The sequence below is a fragment of the Phoca vitulina genome, unplaced genomic scaffold (assembly GCF_004348235.1).
Source record: "Phoca vitulina isolate PV1807 unplaced genomic scaffold, GSC_HSeal_1.0 scaffold17, whole genome shotgun sequence".
In the NCBI taxonomy this organism is placed as follows: Eukaryota; Metazoa; Chordata; class Mammalia; order Carnivora; family Phocidae; genus Phoca; species Phoca vitulina.
Genome location: NW_022589720.1, coordinates 24492586 through 24511463, shown reverse-complemented (window position 1 = coordinate 24511463; position 18878 = coordinate 24492586). Strand labels below are relative to the sequence as shown.

Sequence of the window (18878 nt, the reverse complement as noted above, 5' to 3'; positions counted from 1 at the left end):
TGTGGGACTTGTTCCCGGGACTCCAGGATCATGACCTGAGCCGAAGGCAGTTGCTTAACTAACTGAGCCACCCAGGCGCCCCTGTAATACTATTCTTTTAAATTTAATTTAAAGTTAACAGTTTGATTACCATTTAAAGTTAACTATTTTTGGATGGACAGGGAAGTATTTCCTCTTGAATTAATATTAAATTCTTAAGTAAGAACATAGGAGTATTTACCAAAAATAAACTAGTGTCTAGTATCTTGCTGTGCATTAGGGAATCAATAAATGCTTGTTCAGTATCTTCCATTAGGGAATAGACTTCATCGCTGTCAGATTATCTGGTTGGTCTGAGAAATGGCCAAACCAAGCCAAGTGGCTTGAAATAGTAATTCATTTTTTTGGCCATATAGAGGCCACTGGTGAAAATGTGTGACTAAATACGCACATTTACCCCTGTATTCCTGCAAAACTAATTGTGAACTCTAGGATTTTGTAGAGGTGGAATGTTCTAGATCACCAAGTTTACTGCTTCCCATCTTGGTCTAGATAAAGGGAAAACCAGGACTATGCTAAAGACTCTAGTTTTGTGTTCTTTCCAAAACTGCTTCAGTGCCATAGCTGTAGTTTGATCCAAAATGTATTTATCAGCCTTGCTGTCTTAAAATTAGAGAATTTTTGAATAGCTTCTTAGATGGTAAATGACAAAATTATGATATGACGGTTTTATTAACTATATTCACAGAAAGCTTTGGTAGAAATCAATAGGACTGACAGATGTGCTGGTAAAACAAAGATGATCTGTCATCCATTGAGTACATATTTTAAAAGATATGAACTCTTGTCAGTGCTGGCATGGTTGCTCCCTCCCTCCTTCTTGAAACACTGTCCTTCATTGGCTGCTGTCAGCTTCTGTCAGCTGCTGTCAGCTTCTGTCACGCGTCTGAAAGGCTCCCCTCTAGGCCCTTGTCTCTTGTCACGAGAGCCCCTCCTCGGCAGTCTTTTCCACGTACACACTGTCGGTTTCACTCTAGCCACAGTGACGTCCACACAGACCTCTTCAGTCCCATTTCTTCCTGAGCTCCAGTAAGTAGCTGCCCCCTCGGCGTCTCCCCGTGGCCAAGACCAAGCCTAGAGTCTTCCAGCAGCTGCTTCTCTCCCAGCGTTCCCTGAGTAATTGAGAGGCAGTGGCAGCGGCTGCCGTCCCGTGTTGCAGGTCAGAAACCCAGGAGTCATCTTTGATTCCTCCTTCCACCCACGGCCCTACATTCTAGACCATTCACATGTCCTGACATTGTTACTTCCTGAGTAAACACCTCGTCTTCATCACCTAAATCCTCTCAACCAGCCTGGGTCACCTGGACCGCGGTAGTAGCTTCTGCGCCGCCGGTTACAGGAATATGCTTGGCAAAGAAACCCCATTAGAAGGGGTGGCGTTTATTAAATTGTACAGGATACGATCTTCAGGTTGTGTTTGTACCAAGCACTAGGCAATGCAGCGTTTTCAGATTTCCCCGAGCTGTATGCTGCTGTTTGCAAAGCTGGCCTTTGCAGTTCCGTACTCTCCCGCAGTAGACAGTGTCCGGGTAGAGACCCTCCAGTCGGCCCGGGTTTCAGGCCTGTTGGCCGGGTCGTAGCTTCCTAGCCGGTCTTCCTCTGTTCTCTCTTCCCTGATCTGACCATGCATTTTCACGTGGCGGCCGGGGGTGTGTTTTCTCAGCAGAGCTTCTGTGACCGTACTCGCCCTTCATCTTCAGTCCACTCTGGTTATTCCTCTCATCTCCCCAACCACTAAGTGTTGGAGCACCCCCGTTCTCAGACCTCTTCTCTTTTCTCTTGACCTCCTTTCTGGGAGTGATCTCACGGCTCTGAGGACTTCTACACACCACTTCCTCATACATGTCTTACACCTGTACTTCTCGCCCCGACTCCGGACTTGTGTCTTTATATCTCCAGATACACTTGAATACCCAGGTATAAGATATACTGGAATCCCTAGTTGGATTTCTGCCAGGCATCTCCAACCTAACATTGCCAAAACAAAACCTGCTTTTCTCTAGGTATTGTCCATATCAGCAAGGATCTTTTCATTTTTACGATTGCTCAGGCTGAAAACCTCAAAGTCATCCTTAACTGTCCTCTTTTCTTCATGTTATACTGTTAGCCGCTAGCATATCCTATTGATTATGCCTTAAAAATTTGTCCAGAACGTGACTACTTTTCACAAGCTCCACTGTTACTGCCCTGGTCCAGGCTACTATTATCTTTTCCCTGAATTACAGCCATAGCCTCCCAACTGGTCCATACCACCCCACGTGCCCCCCCCCCCCAGCCCTCAGTCTTATTTAGCACATCATCTAGAGGAACTGTTTTTAAAGGGAAGTCAGATTACAGCCCTCCTTTGTGAAAAACCTTCCAAAGATTCCCTGTGTCAAGGGTAACAGTGTTGTTGCCTACTAGACCCTATGACCTGCCTCCCTGACACTGTCTTTGTCTCCTAGACTCTTTGCATTGGATCCTGTGCCATTCCTGTAGGACACTAAACAAGCCTTTGCCTCGGGGCCTTCGCACATGCTGTGGCCAAATTCTTTGTCTCCCTCAGGTCTCGGTTCAAATGCTATCTTATCAGTGAGGCCTTTAACTTACCCTGCTTAAATTGTGACCTCTTCCCCTTGTCCCTAGTTCCCCTCTCCCAGCTGGGAAACTCATTTCCATTTTCTCCTGAGCACATACTATGTATTTTACTTGTTTACTGTCAGTTTTCTCTCGTCAGAGTGTAAATTCCTTGAGGGCAAGAGTTTTTGTCTGTTTTCTTCATTCCTGATTCCCTGGGTCCTTGGCATTCCTGGCATATCAGTGCTCAGCAGATATGCTGAATAAATGATCGTCCTATCCCGGTCCAGGGCTCTTTGTTTATTCTTTGGATAGTGACTAAAGAACAAGGAAGGTCTGGCCTGGTCTGGCCTGCCCACCTGCCCACCTCGTGCAGTATGCTCTTCTTTTCATTGTGCACCTCTATACTGCCCTGTTCCATGTTCCTCCAAGCCCCCTCCGGCCATCAGGCTTTACATGAGCTCTTCTTGTTCCTGGGCAACATTCTGCTTCCAACCCTTACTCTCATCTGCCTGGTCTCTCCTACTCTTCCGTTAGACATCAGTTATGGCTTGACTTCTGGAAGCAAGGAGAACCTTTTCAGATCCTCCCCCCGCCCCACCCCGCAGCCCAGTCAAAATTCCACGTTCTTTTATTTCCTGGCACTCACTTATTTCAGTTTGCCTGACCCACTAACCTAGAAGTTCTGTGAGAGCGTGTTTTTATTTATCACTCTGTGCCCAGCCATATGGTAGGCTTTCAATACATATTTGATAAATAAATAAAAGAAAGAGTTTTGCCGGCAGCTAAGTTGTATAGAAAGGGAAGTAGAAGTGGCATTGGAGGGAAGTGCCATGTTGTTTTACGTATGAAGAAGGAGGCTGAAACTTATTTATGAATGTCTCAAGATTAAAATTAGTTGAAAATTTGTGGAGGATTACTTACTACAGTTGCATTTGTATGGGGGGTGGCAAATTATTTATTATTGTGATTAAAAAACATACAACTACATTAATTCACACTGGGAGGCATTAGTTAGCTTTGAGCCCTTTGTGCACTTGTTTTACAGAGAATAGGACAGTTGAACAAATGAAATCATGGATTTGAAGTTTTGAATGCTAATGGGGAAAAACATAGTGTTGTATGAGTTGGATATTAGGAAAGGCCTGCTTGGGAAGGAATATCAGGCATAGAAAATTGTTCTAGGATGACTGAGGTTGATTTTGTAGACTGAAGTATTTGATTTTTAGGGTAGAACCTAGAACCTACCCAGTAGGGGTTAGTTAAGTAGTGAGAGGGTCCCAAAGAGCACTAGCTCAGACCAGGATGCCTGTCTTGTCACACTTGCAAGTTTTAACACCTGCATATCGTTCTTCCCTCTGTATCATTCCTCCTCCTTAGCCTTTACCGTGTGCTATGGAGCTGAAAATCGTTGTTAATCCTATGCCTCTACTATGCGTAACACACCGTGCCCACCTGTGTGTGCATCAGTGAGATGAACTTGCAGAAATATTTGTTTATAGAGGAATGATTTGGAATAAGGAGAAAGCAGGGATTACAAATAAAAAGTTTGAGAACCAGTGATCTAATCCCCCCCTGCTGCCTCCAGACAGCACTAAACATAAATCATTTAGACAAACGCATATCTCATCTACAAGATCTCTTTGAGAGGATAGTTTCCACAGCCTCCTGTTTGAGAATTTCTCAGTCACTGACATAATTTGGCTCTTTGTATCCGACCTGCATCCCACCCGCCAGCATTTGTGCACCTTTTCTTTAGTTAGCACAGGAAATGGAGACCATCTGGTTACCACTCTTGGTGTAACAGGCCTGTGTGGCACATCGCTGTCACTCTTAATACGATACTCTGCTTTCACTCCATGCTCTCATATTAAAGCCCTTAAAATAATAAATCACAGTCTGCTTACTTTACACTAGGTGGCCCTCTTTGGTTGCTCACGTCCTGCAGCTGTGGCTTCCTCTTTGGAATCAAGAGTGAATAGAGAAGTTGAAGGAAGAATGCCAATATGTTTCTTTGTTTGTTTTAAACCAATAAACCTTTTTCCTATTAAAATTTAAGTTTAGTCATGAGAGACTGCTGTGCCAAGAGAGTAGAAAACACCCTGGATTCTCAAAGTCAGAATTGGAGATGTGTGACACTTATATTTGTCCTGCCATTGCATCAGGGACTCGGCCATCTTTTTCTCAGCTTCACAGAGAGTCCTGATTACAGCTTTCTGCATTTTTTCTGGTGATTTCAAGTGTAATTTTGTCTTTGGGGGATGGGGGAGGGTTAAAGAAAAAGTTGTGAAGGGCAGCCTAGCACTTGGTAAAATGGAAAGCTTTGAAGACAGTACATAGACCGGTATCTAGACCATCTGTGTTGAAGAAAAATCCAGAGGAATTCCTAGAACTTTCTATAACCCTTTTCTTGTAACCAGAGAGTGAGCTCATCTTGCCTAATAATGATGATGCCGCTGCGGGTAAGAATAGCAGCTAACATTTCATGTGTGTTGATGATGTGCCAGGCATTGCAGCGTAATACCTTACAACCCCATGAAGTAGGTACCTCTTGCTCCATTTTATAGATGAGGAAACTGAACCTCAGAGAGATTTAGTAACTTACCCACAGTCACTTAGCCAGGAAGTGGTAGGGCCACAGTTTGAACCCAGGAAGCTTGGTGCCAAATCTCTTGCCTTTCACTACCACATCTAACACAAGGCGTTGTTTGCAAAACAGTCTAATAACTATCTCAAGCTCAATTGGGTACTTAATATTCATTTTCTAGAATTCTACTTAAAAATAAAAAGCAGGTATTTCCTCTTTGTAAAATAATAATTGATAGCATCAATATCTGCAGGCTTTCCAACCAACCATATAGGTCTTGCCCCATTCAAATCCATCCATCAAAATGATCTTTCTAAAATCAAAAAATTACCTTGCCACTGCTCCCAGTTGACACTTTTTGGAATTCCTTCTCCCCTATAGGAAAGTACAGACTTCTTTACATGGCCTGCAAGACTCTGCCCAGAGGCCAGCCAGCCTTGCCTGCCTCAGCTCCCCCTGACTCTGCTCTGACCTGTCTTCCAGTCCCCTGCAGTGATCACCTGGCTGTGTCACGGCCCCTTGTTTTGCCAAATCTGTTCCTTCTTCCTGGAAAACCCTTTCCCACCATCTTAGTCTGTTCAGGCTGCTAGAACAAAATACCACAGACTAGGTGGCTTAGGAACAGTAGAAATATATTGCTCACAGTTCTGGAGGCTGGAAGTCCCAGGATCAGAGTGCCAGTCTGGTTGGGTTCTGGTGAGAGCCCTCTTCAGGTCACAGACTTCTCATTGCACCTTCACAGGGTGGAAGGGGCTAGAGATCTCTCTGAGACCTCTTATAAGGGCATTGATCCCACTCTTGAGGGCTCCATCCTCATGACCTAATCACTCCAAAGGCCCCACCTCCTAATGCCATCATCTTTAGGGGTGAGGATTTCAACATAGGAATTTGGTGGGGGTGGGGGGGACACACAAACACTCAGACTGTGTCACCTACCCTTCTGGCAGACTCTTTTTTTTTCAGTTCTGACTCTATGTTCATCAGAAGACACCTACATGAATTTTTTTTTAATGCATATGTCCCAAGTTATATCCCCAGGAATACTAATGCCTTGGTTCTTGGAAGAGGCCTGAGCACCAATATCTCAGAAGCACCTTATGATTCTGATGTACCAGCCAGGTCAGCGAGCCTCGGAACTGTTTTTCCTCAGGGGTCAGGTCGTCCAGAAGAAGGCTGGGGTACAAAGGGGCGCCTGCGTGCCCCGTGTCCTCCATGCCGTCACGGCAGCTACCACAGTGAGTCACAATGGCCGCTTTGTGTGGCTTCCTTTGGAGATTAGCATCCATGGGGTGTCAATCATCTTGGGGTCTGTCCGCTGTCAGCACAGTGCCTGGCACAGAATTGGGCTCCACAGCCACTACACTGAACTGTGGTAACTCCAGGTGGTTTTCTGCCGTGTGACCCCCTCTTGCTCCCACTTGTTGGCAAGCAGTGTGATGCCTTCTGAAGTAAGTTCAGCAAAGGCTGAGGGTGGAAGCTGTCACTTAAAGGACTGCCGTTCGGACTCTCTTGTTTAGGTAAAGAGCAAGGTCTTCTTTTCAATTCATCTTCTCAATTGAAATGGACTCTACAAATATGGATGATTTATGGCTTCCTTCTTCCCCCCTGGGTTTTGGTTCAGGCTCTGAGTTTTGGCAAGAACTTCAAGATCACTTTCTACTGGCCACCCTGCAGCTTTAAGACCTGTTGGGGCGGATCTTAAATAAAACTAGAAGCATTTGTTTCCATCCTCAGTGCTTTCCTCCTCCTCGGTCCATCACCATTACCGTGTAATACTAACGAAAGAGCCCTGACGCTGGAAGGCAGCTGCGAGGGCCTGGTAACCTGTGATGTATGGTGTGTTGTGTGGGCTCATGGGGTGTACTTCTAGCTTATTGATTTTGAGGCATGACATCCCCATGTAGGCAGCTTGAATTAGAGTTCTGTCTTCTCACCAAAGCATATACTGAGAGAGAATTCAACTTGCTCAGCGTAACCATATTCTCAAAATAGCCCTCCTATTCCACCCCCCCTCCAGCCTCTACTTTGAGAACTGTCTCCCCCTGTCTCCCCATTGGGAATCCAGATGAAAAAAGATCTCTCCCTTCCAGCTCAGTTATTCTGTAATTACCGGATACTAGGCTGATAGGCTCCTATTGGTTGGGTCTTCTATTAACGTTATATGGTAGGCCTTTTTAATTTTGAGCTTCTCTGTGGATATTAATTTTAATGAAACATTTACTATATTGAGAAAAAAGATAGAGTTGGGGGAAATAGGAGGAGGAAGGGAGCAGAGACAAGCAAAGAATAATAGTCTTAACTCAATAGCAAGCATGGCTTATGAAGATCAAGTTGTATTTCTGCTTCATGCATCACTGTCAGACAAATTAAGAACATATTGTTTCTTATTTATCTATTGTCAAGGATGCAATCTCAGGCATTGAGCATAAATCTTGATTTTCATGAGCTTGGTTGACACTGGAGCCACAGAGCATAAAACTCGCGTCTAATAAAGTGCAGTGCGGAACGGCGGGGGGTCTGACACCAGCGCAGCCCACAGCTGCTTCCTGCCCCGTGGCCCTGCTGGCAGGGCTGTTCCTTGGCAGGAAGGGATTGTTGTAGGAGACCAAGAATTTGTTAGAGCTGTTGTAAGAAAAGTTCTAGTTTTAGGTATGTTATTCCCCGAAATCTTGGGTTTGGTCCATCTCTTGGTATCTGTCTGCTTCCCCTAGCCTTCCTCCTCACTTTCTCTAGTCAGTGGTTCCTGAGTGCCAAGTTCCTAAACCATGCTTGCTGGACAGGCACCTCTGCGATGGGTTTGTTGTATAATTTTCATGCACTGTGCAGTGTTACTATTTAGGATGGTGCTTGCAGGACTCTTTGCTGACTGAAATTTCTACTAGAAATTTTTGTTTTGAATTCTTGAAGTTGAAATATGAAAATTACATTTTAATTTGATTAGAGGTGAAGAGTCCCAATTTGATAAACTATACTTCAGGATATATAGTATACGTCTTTAAAATAATAAAAGTAAAAATTAAATAATTCAAATATTTTAAATAATGTTTACTAAAACATTACTTCCCCAAATCCTATAATACCAAAATTAGCATCAGTGCTGTGAAACTTGAAATTTATTTTAGACTTGTTAAAAATGCTCCTTTGAAACTAATGTACAGTGACAGAAAGCAGGTCGAGTTTGCCTGGTGGGTGGTGCATCAGATTGATTGCAAAGGGGCACATGGAACTATTTGGGGGTGACAGAAATGTAGAAAGTTGTCAAAACTCATCTACCTACACTTGAAATGGGTGCATTTTATTGTCTGTAACTTATACTACAGTACAGTTGATTTTTTTTTTTTTTTTTAAAGATTTTATTTATTTATTTGACAGAGAGAGACACAGCGAGAGAGGGAACACAAGCACGGGGAGTGGGAGAGGGAGAAGCAGACTCCCCGTGGAGCAGGGAGCCTGATGTGGGGCTCGATCCCAGGACTCTGGGATCATGACCTGAGCCGAAGGCAGACGCTTAACGACTGAGCCACCCAGGCGCCCCAGTACAGTTGATTTTTAAAAATGTTAATGCTCCTTACACTTAGTAGCATTACAGTTAGTGGAAGCTATGATCTTTAATCATAGTATAGTACCCTCCCCCCAACATGGCTCATTGCTACTAAACAACTAAATAAACTATTTAAATAACAGGTAAAATCCAGGAGCAGAGTAAGTTACTAAGGAGAAGCTAGAAGCATATGGAGTTTGTCACAGCAGCCTGGGTATAGTGGTTGAGGACTTAAACCATTGCTTACCTTGGTGTTCCAGTTAGTAATGTGGTCTCAGTCTGGTTGGGCCCAACAGTGGAGTGGGAGAGATCACAGTGAATGGTTCCTGCCTTCCTTCCTTCCTTTCTTTTTTTTTAAGATTTTATTTATTTGAGAGAGAGAGACAGAGATAGTGACAGCACAAGTAGGGGGAGTGGGAGAGGGAGAAGCAGGCTCCCCGCTGAGCAGGGAGCCTGACGCAGAGCTCAACCCCAGGACCCTGGGATCATGACCTGAGCTGAAGGCAGACACTTAACCTACTGAGCCACCCAGGTGCCCAGTGAAATGGTTTCTAAACATGCCTCAATTCCTTCTGGCCAGTTGTTGCGAAGCTCTTTGGTGAATAACAGAACTCAAGCCAAGGTAGCGGAGGAGCTGGGCATGCAGGAGTATGCCATCACGAATGACAAGACCAAGAGACCTGTGGCTCTTAGGACCAAGACCTTGGCAGACCTTTTGGAATGTGAGTCTTAGGAATAGAGCTTTTCTCTTAACCTGCGGATTCAGAATGTAAATCAAATGCACCCACACTTATCTTACTTCTCATTATTATTATGTTGTAAGTAAAGAAACCTTTTCTATTTTAATTTTTATTTATGCTTTTCTCTGAAGTTTTTTAGAAGGAGAGTATTTTGGAATTAAGACATGCGAATAATGAATTTTATATTCAATCTGTGTTCAGTGGTACACCCGCCCCCCCATCCCTGCTTCTGCACCCCTCCATCCTAATGCTCAACCATCACATCCTTTGTGGGAAACAGTAGCAGAATATGAAGATTGGTAAGAGTGACTCATAGCTTTTCTTGCCACCCAGCAGCCTTTATACAGGGGCGTAGAAGAAAGAAGGCTAATTTATTCACTAAATACTAAAACTATTATCTGTTGTTTTGAATGAGCTCAAAGCTCTATGGACAAATGTTATCATCTTTGGCAATTTCTGATATGGTCTGGAAGCATTAAAAATAATCCTATTATAGCTAAATAAAGGATTATATGCATAATTTTATTGTTTTTGATACTACTTTAAAATAAGTGGACCATTCACTGGGCTTTGGAACTTTTAAAAAAAAATATTATGGTATTTTTGACAGTTGGAATTACATACAAATATTAAAGTCTACCATGCAAAACCAGCTCATTTACAAAATGCAAAGGCAGTCTGACTAAGGAACTTAAAAGAACCTCTTTTTCAATTAAAGAAAAGTGACTTAAAGATTAAAATTACAACAAAGTTGAGTAATCAGTTTTACTGATTTTTGTTTTGTTTTTTTTAAGCTCAGTGAAAGCTATTTTTATTCCTTCTTTTAAAAACTCACCGTTTCCTTGGTTAAAGTGCCTTTTAATGAAGCATCTTTCGGGTCACCATTTCTTAATGCAAAGTTTGATATATTGTTATGTTGTCATTAAGCCCAGTATTAAATTTTTCTCTGTTGGGCAGATTGACTACAAAATTCTGTACGTGAAATGTAACATAGACCCTTGTAAATGGCTAGTCTTCTCAAGATTGGTGTGGAGAATGGCAGGCCACAAGAATGTGCTCATTCCACTGTGATATCTGATCTTCAGGTTTTCTTTTGATTTGTTGTTAATGTGGTTGTATTCCCACATATCATTTTCTCCCTGCTGTACAATAAATAGCATTTTGTGTACCATTTAACTATTTATTTAGCCTTTAGCCAAATGTAGTTTGGTATTTGTACTCTTTGATTTTTGCATTTTAATCACACATCTGTACTGTTGCTTCTAATATTAGTGATGAAGGGAAATTCTTGTTTGAAGAAAGAGGATAGGATAATTTGAAAAAATAAAGAGGGCCTGGGAGTTGAAAACCTCATTACAATGTTTCTTAAAAGTCTGGTCTCTTACTCTTTCTGGGAAATGGCAATGCACTGTGGTTTTATTTTTTAAATGTTCTGTTTTTCAGCATTTATTGCAGCGCTGTACATTGATAAGGATTTGGAATATGTTCACACTTTCATGAATGTTTGCTTCTTCCCACGATTAAAAGTAAGCTCATATAAAATTTAAATTGGTCATATACTTGATGCTGGGTGATTCCAGGACCCATTACTGAATATTTCTTGGGGACTTGCTACAGGAGTTTATTTTGAATCAGGATTGGAATGACCCCAAGTCCCAGCTTCAGCAGTGTTGCTTGACACTCAGGACCGAAGGGAAGGAGCCCGACATTCCTCTGTACAAGTAAGTACTTGCTTCCGCAGGCGTCGGGCCGCTGAGTGGTGAGTCCATGCTCCAGGGGTCTGGAGGAAGGGCGAACCACGGGGGGAATCATGATGAGGGGCCCGGATGCGGCCTCCTGGACACCGACTCTGGGCCCAGCACGGAATCTCTTTGGGCGTCTCCGTCTTTTCGTTCTAAGTAAGTGGGTCACCTCTGATTATCTGTGCTTTTTATGTTTATCTTATTTCTCGTAACCTCTGCTGGGCTGGGCATCTCGATGAGAAAGTTGTGCCTGTTGGTCACAGTATTTGGGTGTCTCTCTCCACTCCAGTCTGAAGCCTGCTGGCCCTCTGTCCCTGTTGCCGGACAGCTTCATGCCCCATCAGGCAGCCACTGCAGGAGGCAGGGCGCCTCACTGCCCCTGTCTTACCCACACATTTGGGGTTTTTCCTCTCAGAATGTGTATCAGAAACTGCGGTGGGCTTTTGAATATGTTTAGTGACAAATTGTTGTCCTTTGAGTGGTAGCCAACATTCATGCCAAAAGAATGCAGGTCACTACTACACACAGAATACCAGTTTTGATGAAAACAGCAGATTTGACTCCGAGGTAGAGTAATTATCTTGAGACTCTCCTTTGTTGATTCAGAAGGTGTTTTTAAAGAGGAATTACAAAAGGAAAGGATTATCAAAATAGGTGGATTGCCTCCCAAGGCATTATCTGGGTATGTGTTTTTAAGGATGTTTAAAAATCTAGTTAGAATGCTGGTTTACCCGTTGTCTCTGCACACACGTGGTGGCAAGCACACACATTTGTGTGAGGGTTCCATATGGAATAAAAGCCCCTCTCTGTGGACTTTCTCAAACTTCAAAAGGAAAAACACCAGAGTGGCAGCTGGGAATTTTAAATCCTTCTTTATGTGTTTAATAGTCACAACACGTTATAGGCTTTTTCTCTAAGAGAACTGAGACCAAGAGAAGTTTGAGTCACCCCACAGCAAGCTACTATAAATTGTCCCAAGAAGCTGTCACTGCAAAACAATGTTTCCTTTACTTATTGGGAGAAATCCCCAAATGTTTAGAAATAGGACTTTAATGTGTACCTAATAAGCATAATGAATATCCAAACTGTATTACATGAAAGGCTCAAAGTGTTTCCTCATCAAAGTGGTAATTAAGGTCCAGTAAATAAAATGAGGATGATAAACTTCTGATAGCACAGGCATGATTACTGCCGGAAGTGCTCCCTTAAAGGAGCCACCGTGTGCTTTCATCCCACGGGGTGTATAGAACACAAAGGAAATGACTCTGCTCCCTTCTCATAAATCCCCCAAATGCAAGTACACAATGAGCTTGTTCTTTTTTATCAAGATGATAGGGTTGTTTTGCATTTTTTTTTTTCAAGGTTACTGTGTTCGTTCCATTATCTTTGTTGGCTACTTTTAATTTCCCTTTTCCATAAAGTTATCAGTTTTACTGCATGAGAAATCTGCACCATGTCATTAAAATCCAGAGTACCTGGAGTTTTGTTTTTTGGCAGTTGTGTACTTGGCGTTACAGTGTACCTTTGAAATGATCTCAGATGTTTCAGAAATTAAATACATTTTCTGATCTTTTTGATAAGATGCCAGGCATTGGAAAGAATTCATAAAGGACAAGACCATTCAGATGTGGCTTGAGATGTATTGCCCAAATACTTTGATTTTTGGTTGTGATTAGCACTGAAGAACAATGAACAGACTGAAATGGTTAACTTTTCACTGCTGCAAGTTTGTTAGTTTTAGGATACTTGGAGTATATACACTTTAAAATTGTTTAAAACATTTTACACTTCTCTGCTAGCCTTCAGATACTACTTCTAATGCTTTGGGAAAAAATACATAAAAATCCAGTGTAGAATTTTAAAAATTTCCTACTTTAAAAGCTTTCTCTAGATTTGTCAGCATAGCAAATAAACTTACTCCTTTAATTTTCTAATTATTTTTACCTTTTTCTAAGTGATAAGTAGATGGTTTTTCTTAGAGTTAAGTGTTAGCAATAAGAATGAAATAACACCTTACCATAATTAATGTTCCTTTTTTTTCCTCTCAGGACTCTGCAGACTGTAGGACCCTCCCATGCTAGAACCTACACTGTGGCAGTGTACTTCAAGGGAGAAAGAATAGGCTGTGGGAAAGGACCAAGGTATGAGAGGAGATCCATTTAATTTCTTCGAATGAACATCCTGTGTGTCTGAGAAGTCCCTACTTGGTATTTCCAAACTCTGCAGTCTGTCTTTTTAAACTCAGAGTGTAGAATGTTCAAGGGTAATAGCAAAGTGAATCCTAAGGATTAATGTCCCCACCAAGTCCAGCCCCAGACTTGAGATGGGCCTTGGACGGTGGGAATGCCTTTACATAAGGGGCTTAGGCTTCCTTGAGAAAACCACATTACCTGGTGCGCAGGTAAGGGCCGTCCAGTGTCAGTTACCCAACAGGGTACCCAGCGTTGCTGCAAACATTTTATAGGACACGTTGTGCGTGACACAGGCATTAGACATTGACGTCTTACTGCTACTCACTTGAGCTTTGTTGGAAATGCTAACTAACATCTCCTCTCAGGTAAAAAGAATTATGTATATTATCCTCTTTCTTTGAACTCTCTAATTTATATCTTAAACTGAGAAGTGATTGGAAGTCTGTCTATACATGTATTTTTTTTACTCTTTTCTTCTTTAAACTTTATGCTAAGGATGTTCAAACTTAAGATATACTTCAGACCTAATATAAATGGAAGGCATTTTATTACAGCATTCAAAATGTGGAACAAATAACATAAATAGTCTTTGTGCAAATAAATGATGTTTCTGCATGGCCTTGTGTATATTCCTAACTTGTGCGATTCAGTATGTGACAGAAGTAATCAGATGAAATATTATGCACGACACACAAAAATCAACCTGAATAATGTGTGGCCATAGCTTGTGTTTGTGAAAAAAATCTTTAAACTGCACTTTACCTTTATTTTATTTAATAGTATTCAGCAAGCGGAAATGGGAGCAGCAATGGATGCACTGGAAAAATGTAAGCCTATTCCTTTTTCTATAATTATATGTTCATAATGTGTGTTTTATGGAAAGAAAATGGGGAGATATAAAAATGGTAAGTACTGATAAAATGTGATCTTTTTTTTCTTCATAATTACTCTCCACATAGAGTGTAGTAGAATATAAGATATGTATAAAATGGGCTAATAATTTTTTTGAAACGTATTCCTGAATGCTTTTTGATTTTCACTTTCCTTTCTTGCGTGGAGTCCCACTCAGCCCAGGTAGCTCGTGTGAATAACCCAGTGTATCTTTTTCTATGTATTTCTCTATGCTTCTAAAATCATATACAGGTGAAGGTTTTTTCTTTTTAGTTTTTGGCTGTTGTTTTATGAGGGTGAGATATTTACGTACTTTTCTGCATCTTTCTGTTGTCGGCCCCCAATTCATTCTTTCTTAATGGCTGCATAGTATTTCATGCTGTGGATTTGCCATATTCTAGTCAGCTTTTTTAGTTTTGGTGGACACTCTTTCTGTTTTTTTTTTTTTTTAATCACTGTTGACAGTAAATGTCTATCTATTGGTCCTTTTGGTTCTGTGGGATAGATTCCCAAGAGTGGGATGGCTGGGTGGAAAACACTTGAATTACGTAATTGGCCAGGTAGGGAACTGCATAGTCTTTTGTAAGTTGAAGAATTTTTCTTCTGAGGTCTGCTGTGCTGCACAGCGGAGTGTGCCAGACGCCACAGTGCAATCCCACTGTGCTCCGCGTACCAGCTAACTGTGCGATGGAGCAGAGGGTGAGAGGCCCAGGATTCTCTCCAGGGAAGGCAAGAGGGCAGGAGCCAAGTGGAAATCAGCAGACCATGGCTTCCTGGGGTGGGGGGAGGGAGGACAAGTTGGGGGCGGTAGCTGATATTTCCAGGTTCCTGGGTCCATGGAATCTTTACTGAAAGTTTTAAGTTAACTCTGTTGGGGAATCTTTTCATTCATTATTTACAAATGCACAAGAACATACTGAAACGAAAGTGAGATTCCATTTTCTACCTGTAAAATTGCGAAGGTTCTCTTTGGATCCAAAGCTTTTTTTGTTTGTTTTTTAACGATAAAACAGTCCCGGAGAGATGGCCTGTTTGGAGACTGACCTCCACATACCTGCTGGCAGGAGTGAATCGTTTAAACTGCTGGAAAGCAGTTTGTCTGTATCTGGTCCTTAAAGAAGTCCATATTCTTTGATCCGGAGACTTCATTTCTAGGAATCAAACCTAAGGAGTTACGAGCTCAAGTTCACATGCCATGATAATAGTGACAACTTGATTTATAATAGCCAAAAAATACATAAGTAAATCAAACTGCATGATTAACAGTAGGGAAATGCTTAAATAGATGATACTGTAGCCCAGGGGTCGGCAAACATTTTCTGTAAAGGACCAGATAGTAACCATGTTAAGCTTTGTGGGCCATGCAGTCTCTGTCACAGTTAGTCAGCTCTGCCCGTGTAGCGGCAGGAACGAGTAGTGTGCAGATGAGTGCGTGTGTCTGTGTTCCAGTAAAACCTTATTTACAAAAACAGGTGGTGGGCAGTAGTTGACCAAGTCTGCTTTATCCAAATGCTGTAATATGTTGCAATCATTACAGCAGTATTTTTGAAGACTAATGATACAGGAAAATACTTACACTAGAATGTTTTAAAAAGCACCCATAAAAACGTACCTATGCTGTTCTCTCCCAAAGTAAGGGTGGGTATGGGAATGATCGAGTATTCCTATGTTCATATAATTTATACACATTTACACTGTGTGTGTGTGTGTGTGTGTAGCATAACTTCATAGGAGACTATGAGGATACATTCTAAAAGTTTATCAGTGGTTAGATCTGAGTGGTGCGATTTTTTTTAATGCAAACTAGGTTTTAGAATAGAATTTACTGAGGAAGTAGGGTTCATTTTGTAGAAACTTGCTTTATAGCTAGCTGTTTTGGATTTATTTTTTTTAAAAGTACCTAGAATACTTGAAACCTCTGTTTTATACAATACATAAGGTCATCTTGATATCATTGAGGGAATAGGATTTTGTTCCTGTTTCATTTATACAGATGTCATTATGTATCTCTTCTGTTTAAAATCAGTGACTCAGATATACAAGGTCTTTACTGATTCACCGCCTGCCTCTAGATGCTTTTCCTACCACCCTGTTCCTGTCCCTTCTCTCACTTGGGGGGAGGATGGAACACTATATAAAAAGAGGGGGAATAATTTAGGAATTTGCTATATATTTATATCCACTTTTATTATGCTTCAGTCTTAAAAAACAAACGTGCTCTTCCCCAAACATGCCATGCTCTCTCACATCTCTGAATCTTCATATTTTTAAATATGAAGTAGGCACTCTTGTATGTAACAACCCCTTACCTGGTTAGGGAGAAGAGTGTCCTTTTCCCTCTGTGTTACCAGGTAACTTGGGTGGCTCTCATACATGCATGCATCCCTCTGTGACGTTTGCTGTTGAAGTATGTGCTTGATGACTAAGTGTATAAATGACTCCTGTTACTGTTCCATCCTTGATTTCTTACTCCGTCTCTGTACGTGGTATATGCCAGAGGACAGCTGAGTCGTAGGATGTTTAGATCTTAGCCAAGATTTCCACTGTGTCTAACATTCTTGCACGGGGTCAAATATCAACCTAAACGTAGCTTAAACTATACCATTGAGTGACATGTTTCCTTTAACCAAATAAAAATGCTCTCCCTGCGTTGCTGTTGCTGACATAGCCCTGGGTATCTCATGGTAAACTGTAAAAATAGAATGATCAGAAATAATGACTTCACGCTTCTGTCCATCAAATCTTTTTCCTCTTTTCAGAAATTTTAATTCTTGGTAACTAATGGTGTGATAATACCATTATTTGTTTGGAGTTTTTAGTTTGAGCTTTGCAAAAAATACACAAGTCCATCGGACTACATTCTGTAATCTCCCTGACAATCACTTCTTACTAGGAGAACCCTGTTAAAACACCTACCTACCTGGAACCATTCTGAAACCACACATCTGTGTTTTAACATTCTTATATGTTTTGGTGCCTTTTAATACTCAAGTCCACATCAGATACCGCAATCGAGCATCAGGGTGCTGGTGCAGACTACCAGTGGGTTTCTGAATGACAAAAGACAGGGAAGACGCCGAGCAGTTGTTTGCCTCTTGCCTTAGAACATGCAGCTCTCTGTTTCTCGTGAATGTGTGTGTGTTTAGTTTGCATCATTCTTTGCACCAGAGGCTACCCTTTATTGAGTATAAAATGTATCTCCTCGTGTCAGATAACTTTCCCCAGATGGCCCATCAGAAGCGGTTCATTGAACGGAAGTACAGACAAGAGTTAAAAGAAATGAGGTGGGAAAGAGAGCATCAAGAGAAAGAGCCAGATGAGACTGAAGACGTAAAGAAATGAAGGAGGGCCCGGAAGTGGTGGCGTATTTACTTGCTTAACAACTGTGACTGTTGCCCATCGAGATCTAGCCTAGTTTTCCTACAGACAATGGATGAAGTGTGCCTGTTGAAATAAAACACAAAGTCAAATCGCTATTGTTGTTTTACTGATCTAATATGCTGTTTTTAGCTGGATGGTCTTTATTACAAAGTATTTGATTTCTCTTCTATTTAATGGAAAACTTCACTTTGGTGGATGTGCATATTCCCTTTTATTTTGTTCTTTAAACAATAAAATTAAAAAAGCATCTTCTATGTGGAATAGATCCTGTTTTTCTATCTCTGTCTGAGATGGTGACACAAGACTTCAGCTGACAAGTGAAAAATTCACCTCACCAGATATTTGGGCTACACTCTATTAACATCTGTACTTTTGGAAATCTCTGGATTATTAACTAGATTTTTCAGCTTTCATCTGGATGTTTATCGTCTTCTCAACTGCAAACACTGAACTTACCCCTCGCTAAGCAGTGGATCCTTTGAAGAAGGGATCCCTTTAATGTTTAACTGGCTAGTGGGAGTGGGTAAAGACATATTTGAGTCACATATATTCTTTGAATCGTTAGAATGGGGGAGAAATCATGATTCTAAGCCAGATGACACTTTAAATCAGATACTCTAACCCTGGGGTCAGTGGACGCTTTAAGAAGTTTATAGACAGACTTGGAAGTCTCAGAACCTCCTGAAATTGTGTTTGATTTTATGTGTGTGGGGATGGGAGGGGAAGGTTGGGAGCGGGCGGGGAGCAAGATGAGGAGTCTTCATAGCTTTCATCAGCTTGAAGTGGTCCTTGCAGTAAAGGGCTAACATTACATTAAAAGACATGACATTTTTAAAAAATGTTATTTTAAACTGAATATCACTTGTTTCTTATTAATAAAGGCAAAACCTCTTTTTTAAAAACAAATGTGTTTTCATTCATTATTTTAGCAAATGTATAGTGAGTACCTTCTGTGTATCAGGCATTGTTCTAGGCTCTGGGGCTACAGCAGCAAACGAAATAAAACCCCGTGCCCTCAGGGAGCTAATGTGCTAGTAGAGGAATGAACTCAGTTAGACAAGGAAGTAAAACATATGGCACATGGTGGTGTAGATGATGGCCAAAAAGAAAGCAGGGAGGTGGGATGGGTGCAGTTTTCAGTCAAGTGGTTCAGGAGATCCCCCTGAAAGGGTATCGTTTGAGTTAAGATCTGAAGCAGGAGACGGAATG

At 41.6% G+C, this 18878-nt stretch overlaps 1 protein-coding gene across 7 annotated transcripts in view; it reads left to right on the top strand.

Moving 5' to 3' along the window:
- DROSHA (drosha ribonuclease III) overlaps nucleotides 1-18565 on the top strand; it is a 119889-nt gene extending 101324 nt beyond the window's left edge. For 6 of the 7 annotated variants that reach the window (XM_032415128.1, XM_032415122.1, XM_032415124.1 and 3 more), the window contains 6 exons: nucleotides 9304-9445; nucleotides 10907-10989; nucleotides 11081-11184; nucleotides 13254-13346; nucleotides 14178-14224; nucleotides 17500-18565. In XM_032415128.1, the coding sequence (XP_032271019.1) occupies nucleotides 9304-9445; nucleotides 10907-10989; nucleotides 11081-11184; nucleotides 13254-13346; nucleotides 14178-14224; nucleotides 17500-17630 (600 nt within the window). In that variant the 3' untranslated portion in view covers nucleotides 17631-18565. The remainder of the gene's footprint in view (nucleotides 1-9303; nucleotides 9446-10906; nucleotides 10990-11080; nucleotides 11185-13253; nucleotides 13347-14177; nucleotides 14225-17499) is intronic. The other variant, XM_032415126.1, reaches the window with a different exon arrangement.
- Nucleotides 18566-18878: the final 313 nt, after the last annotated feature.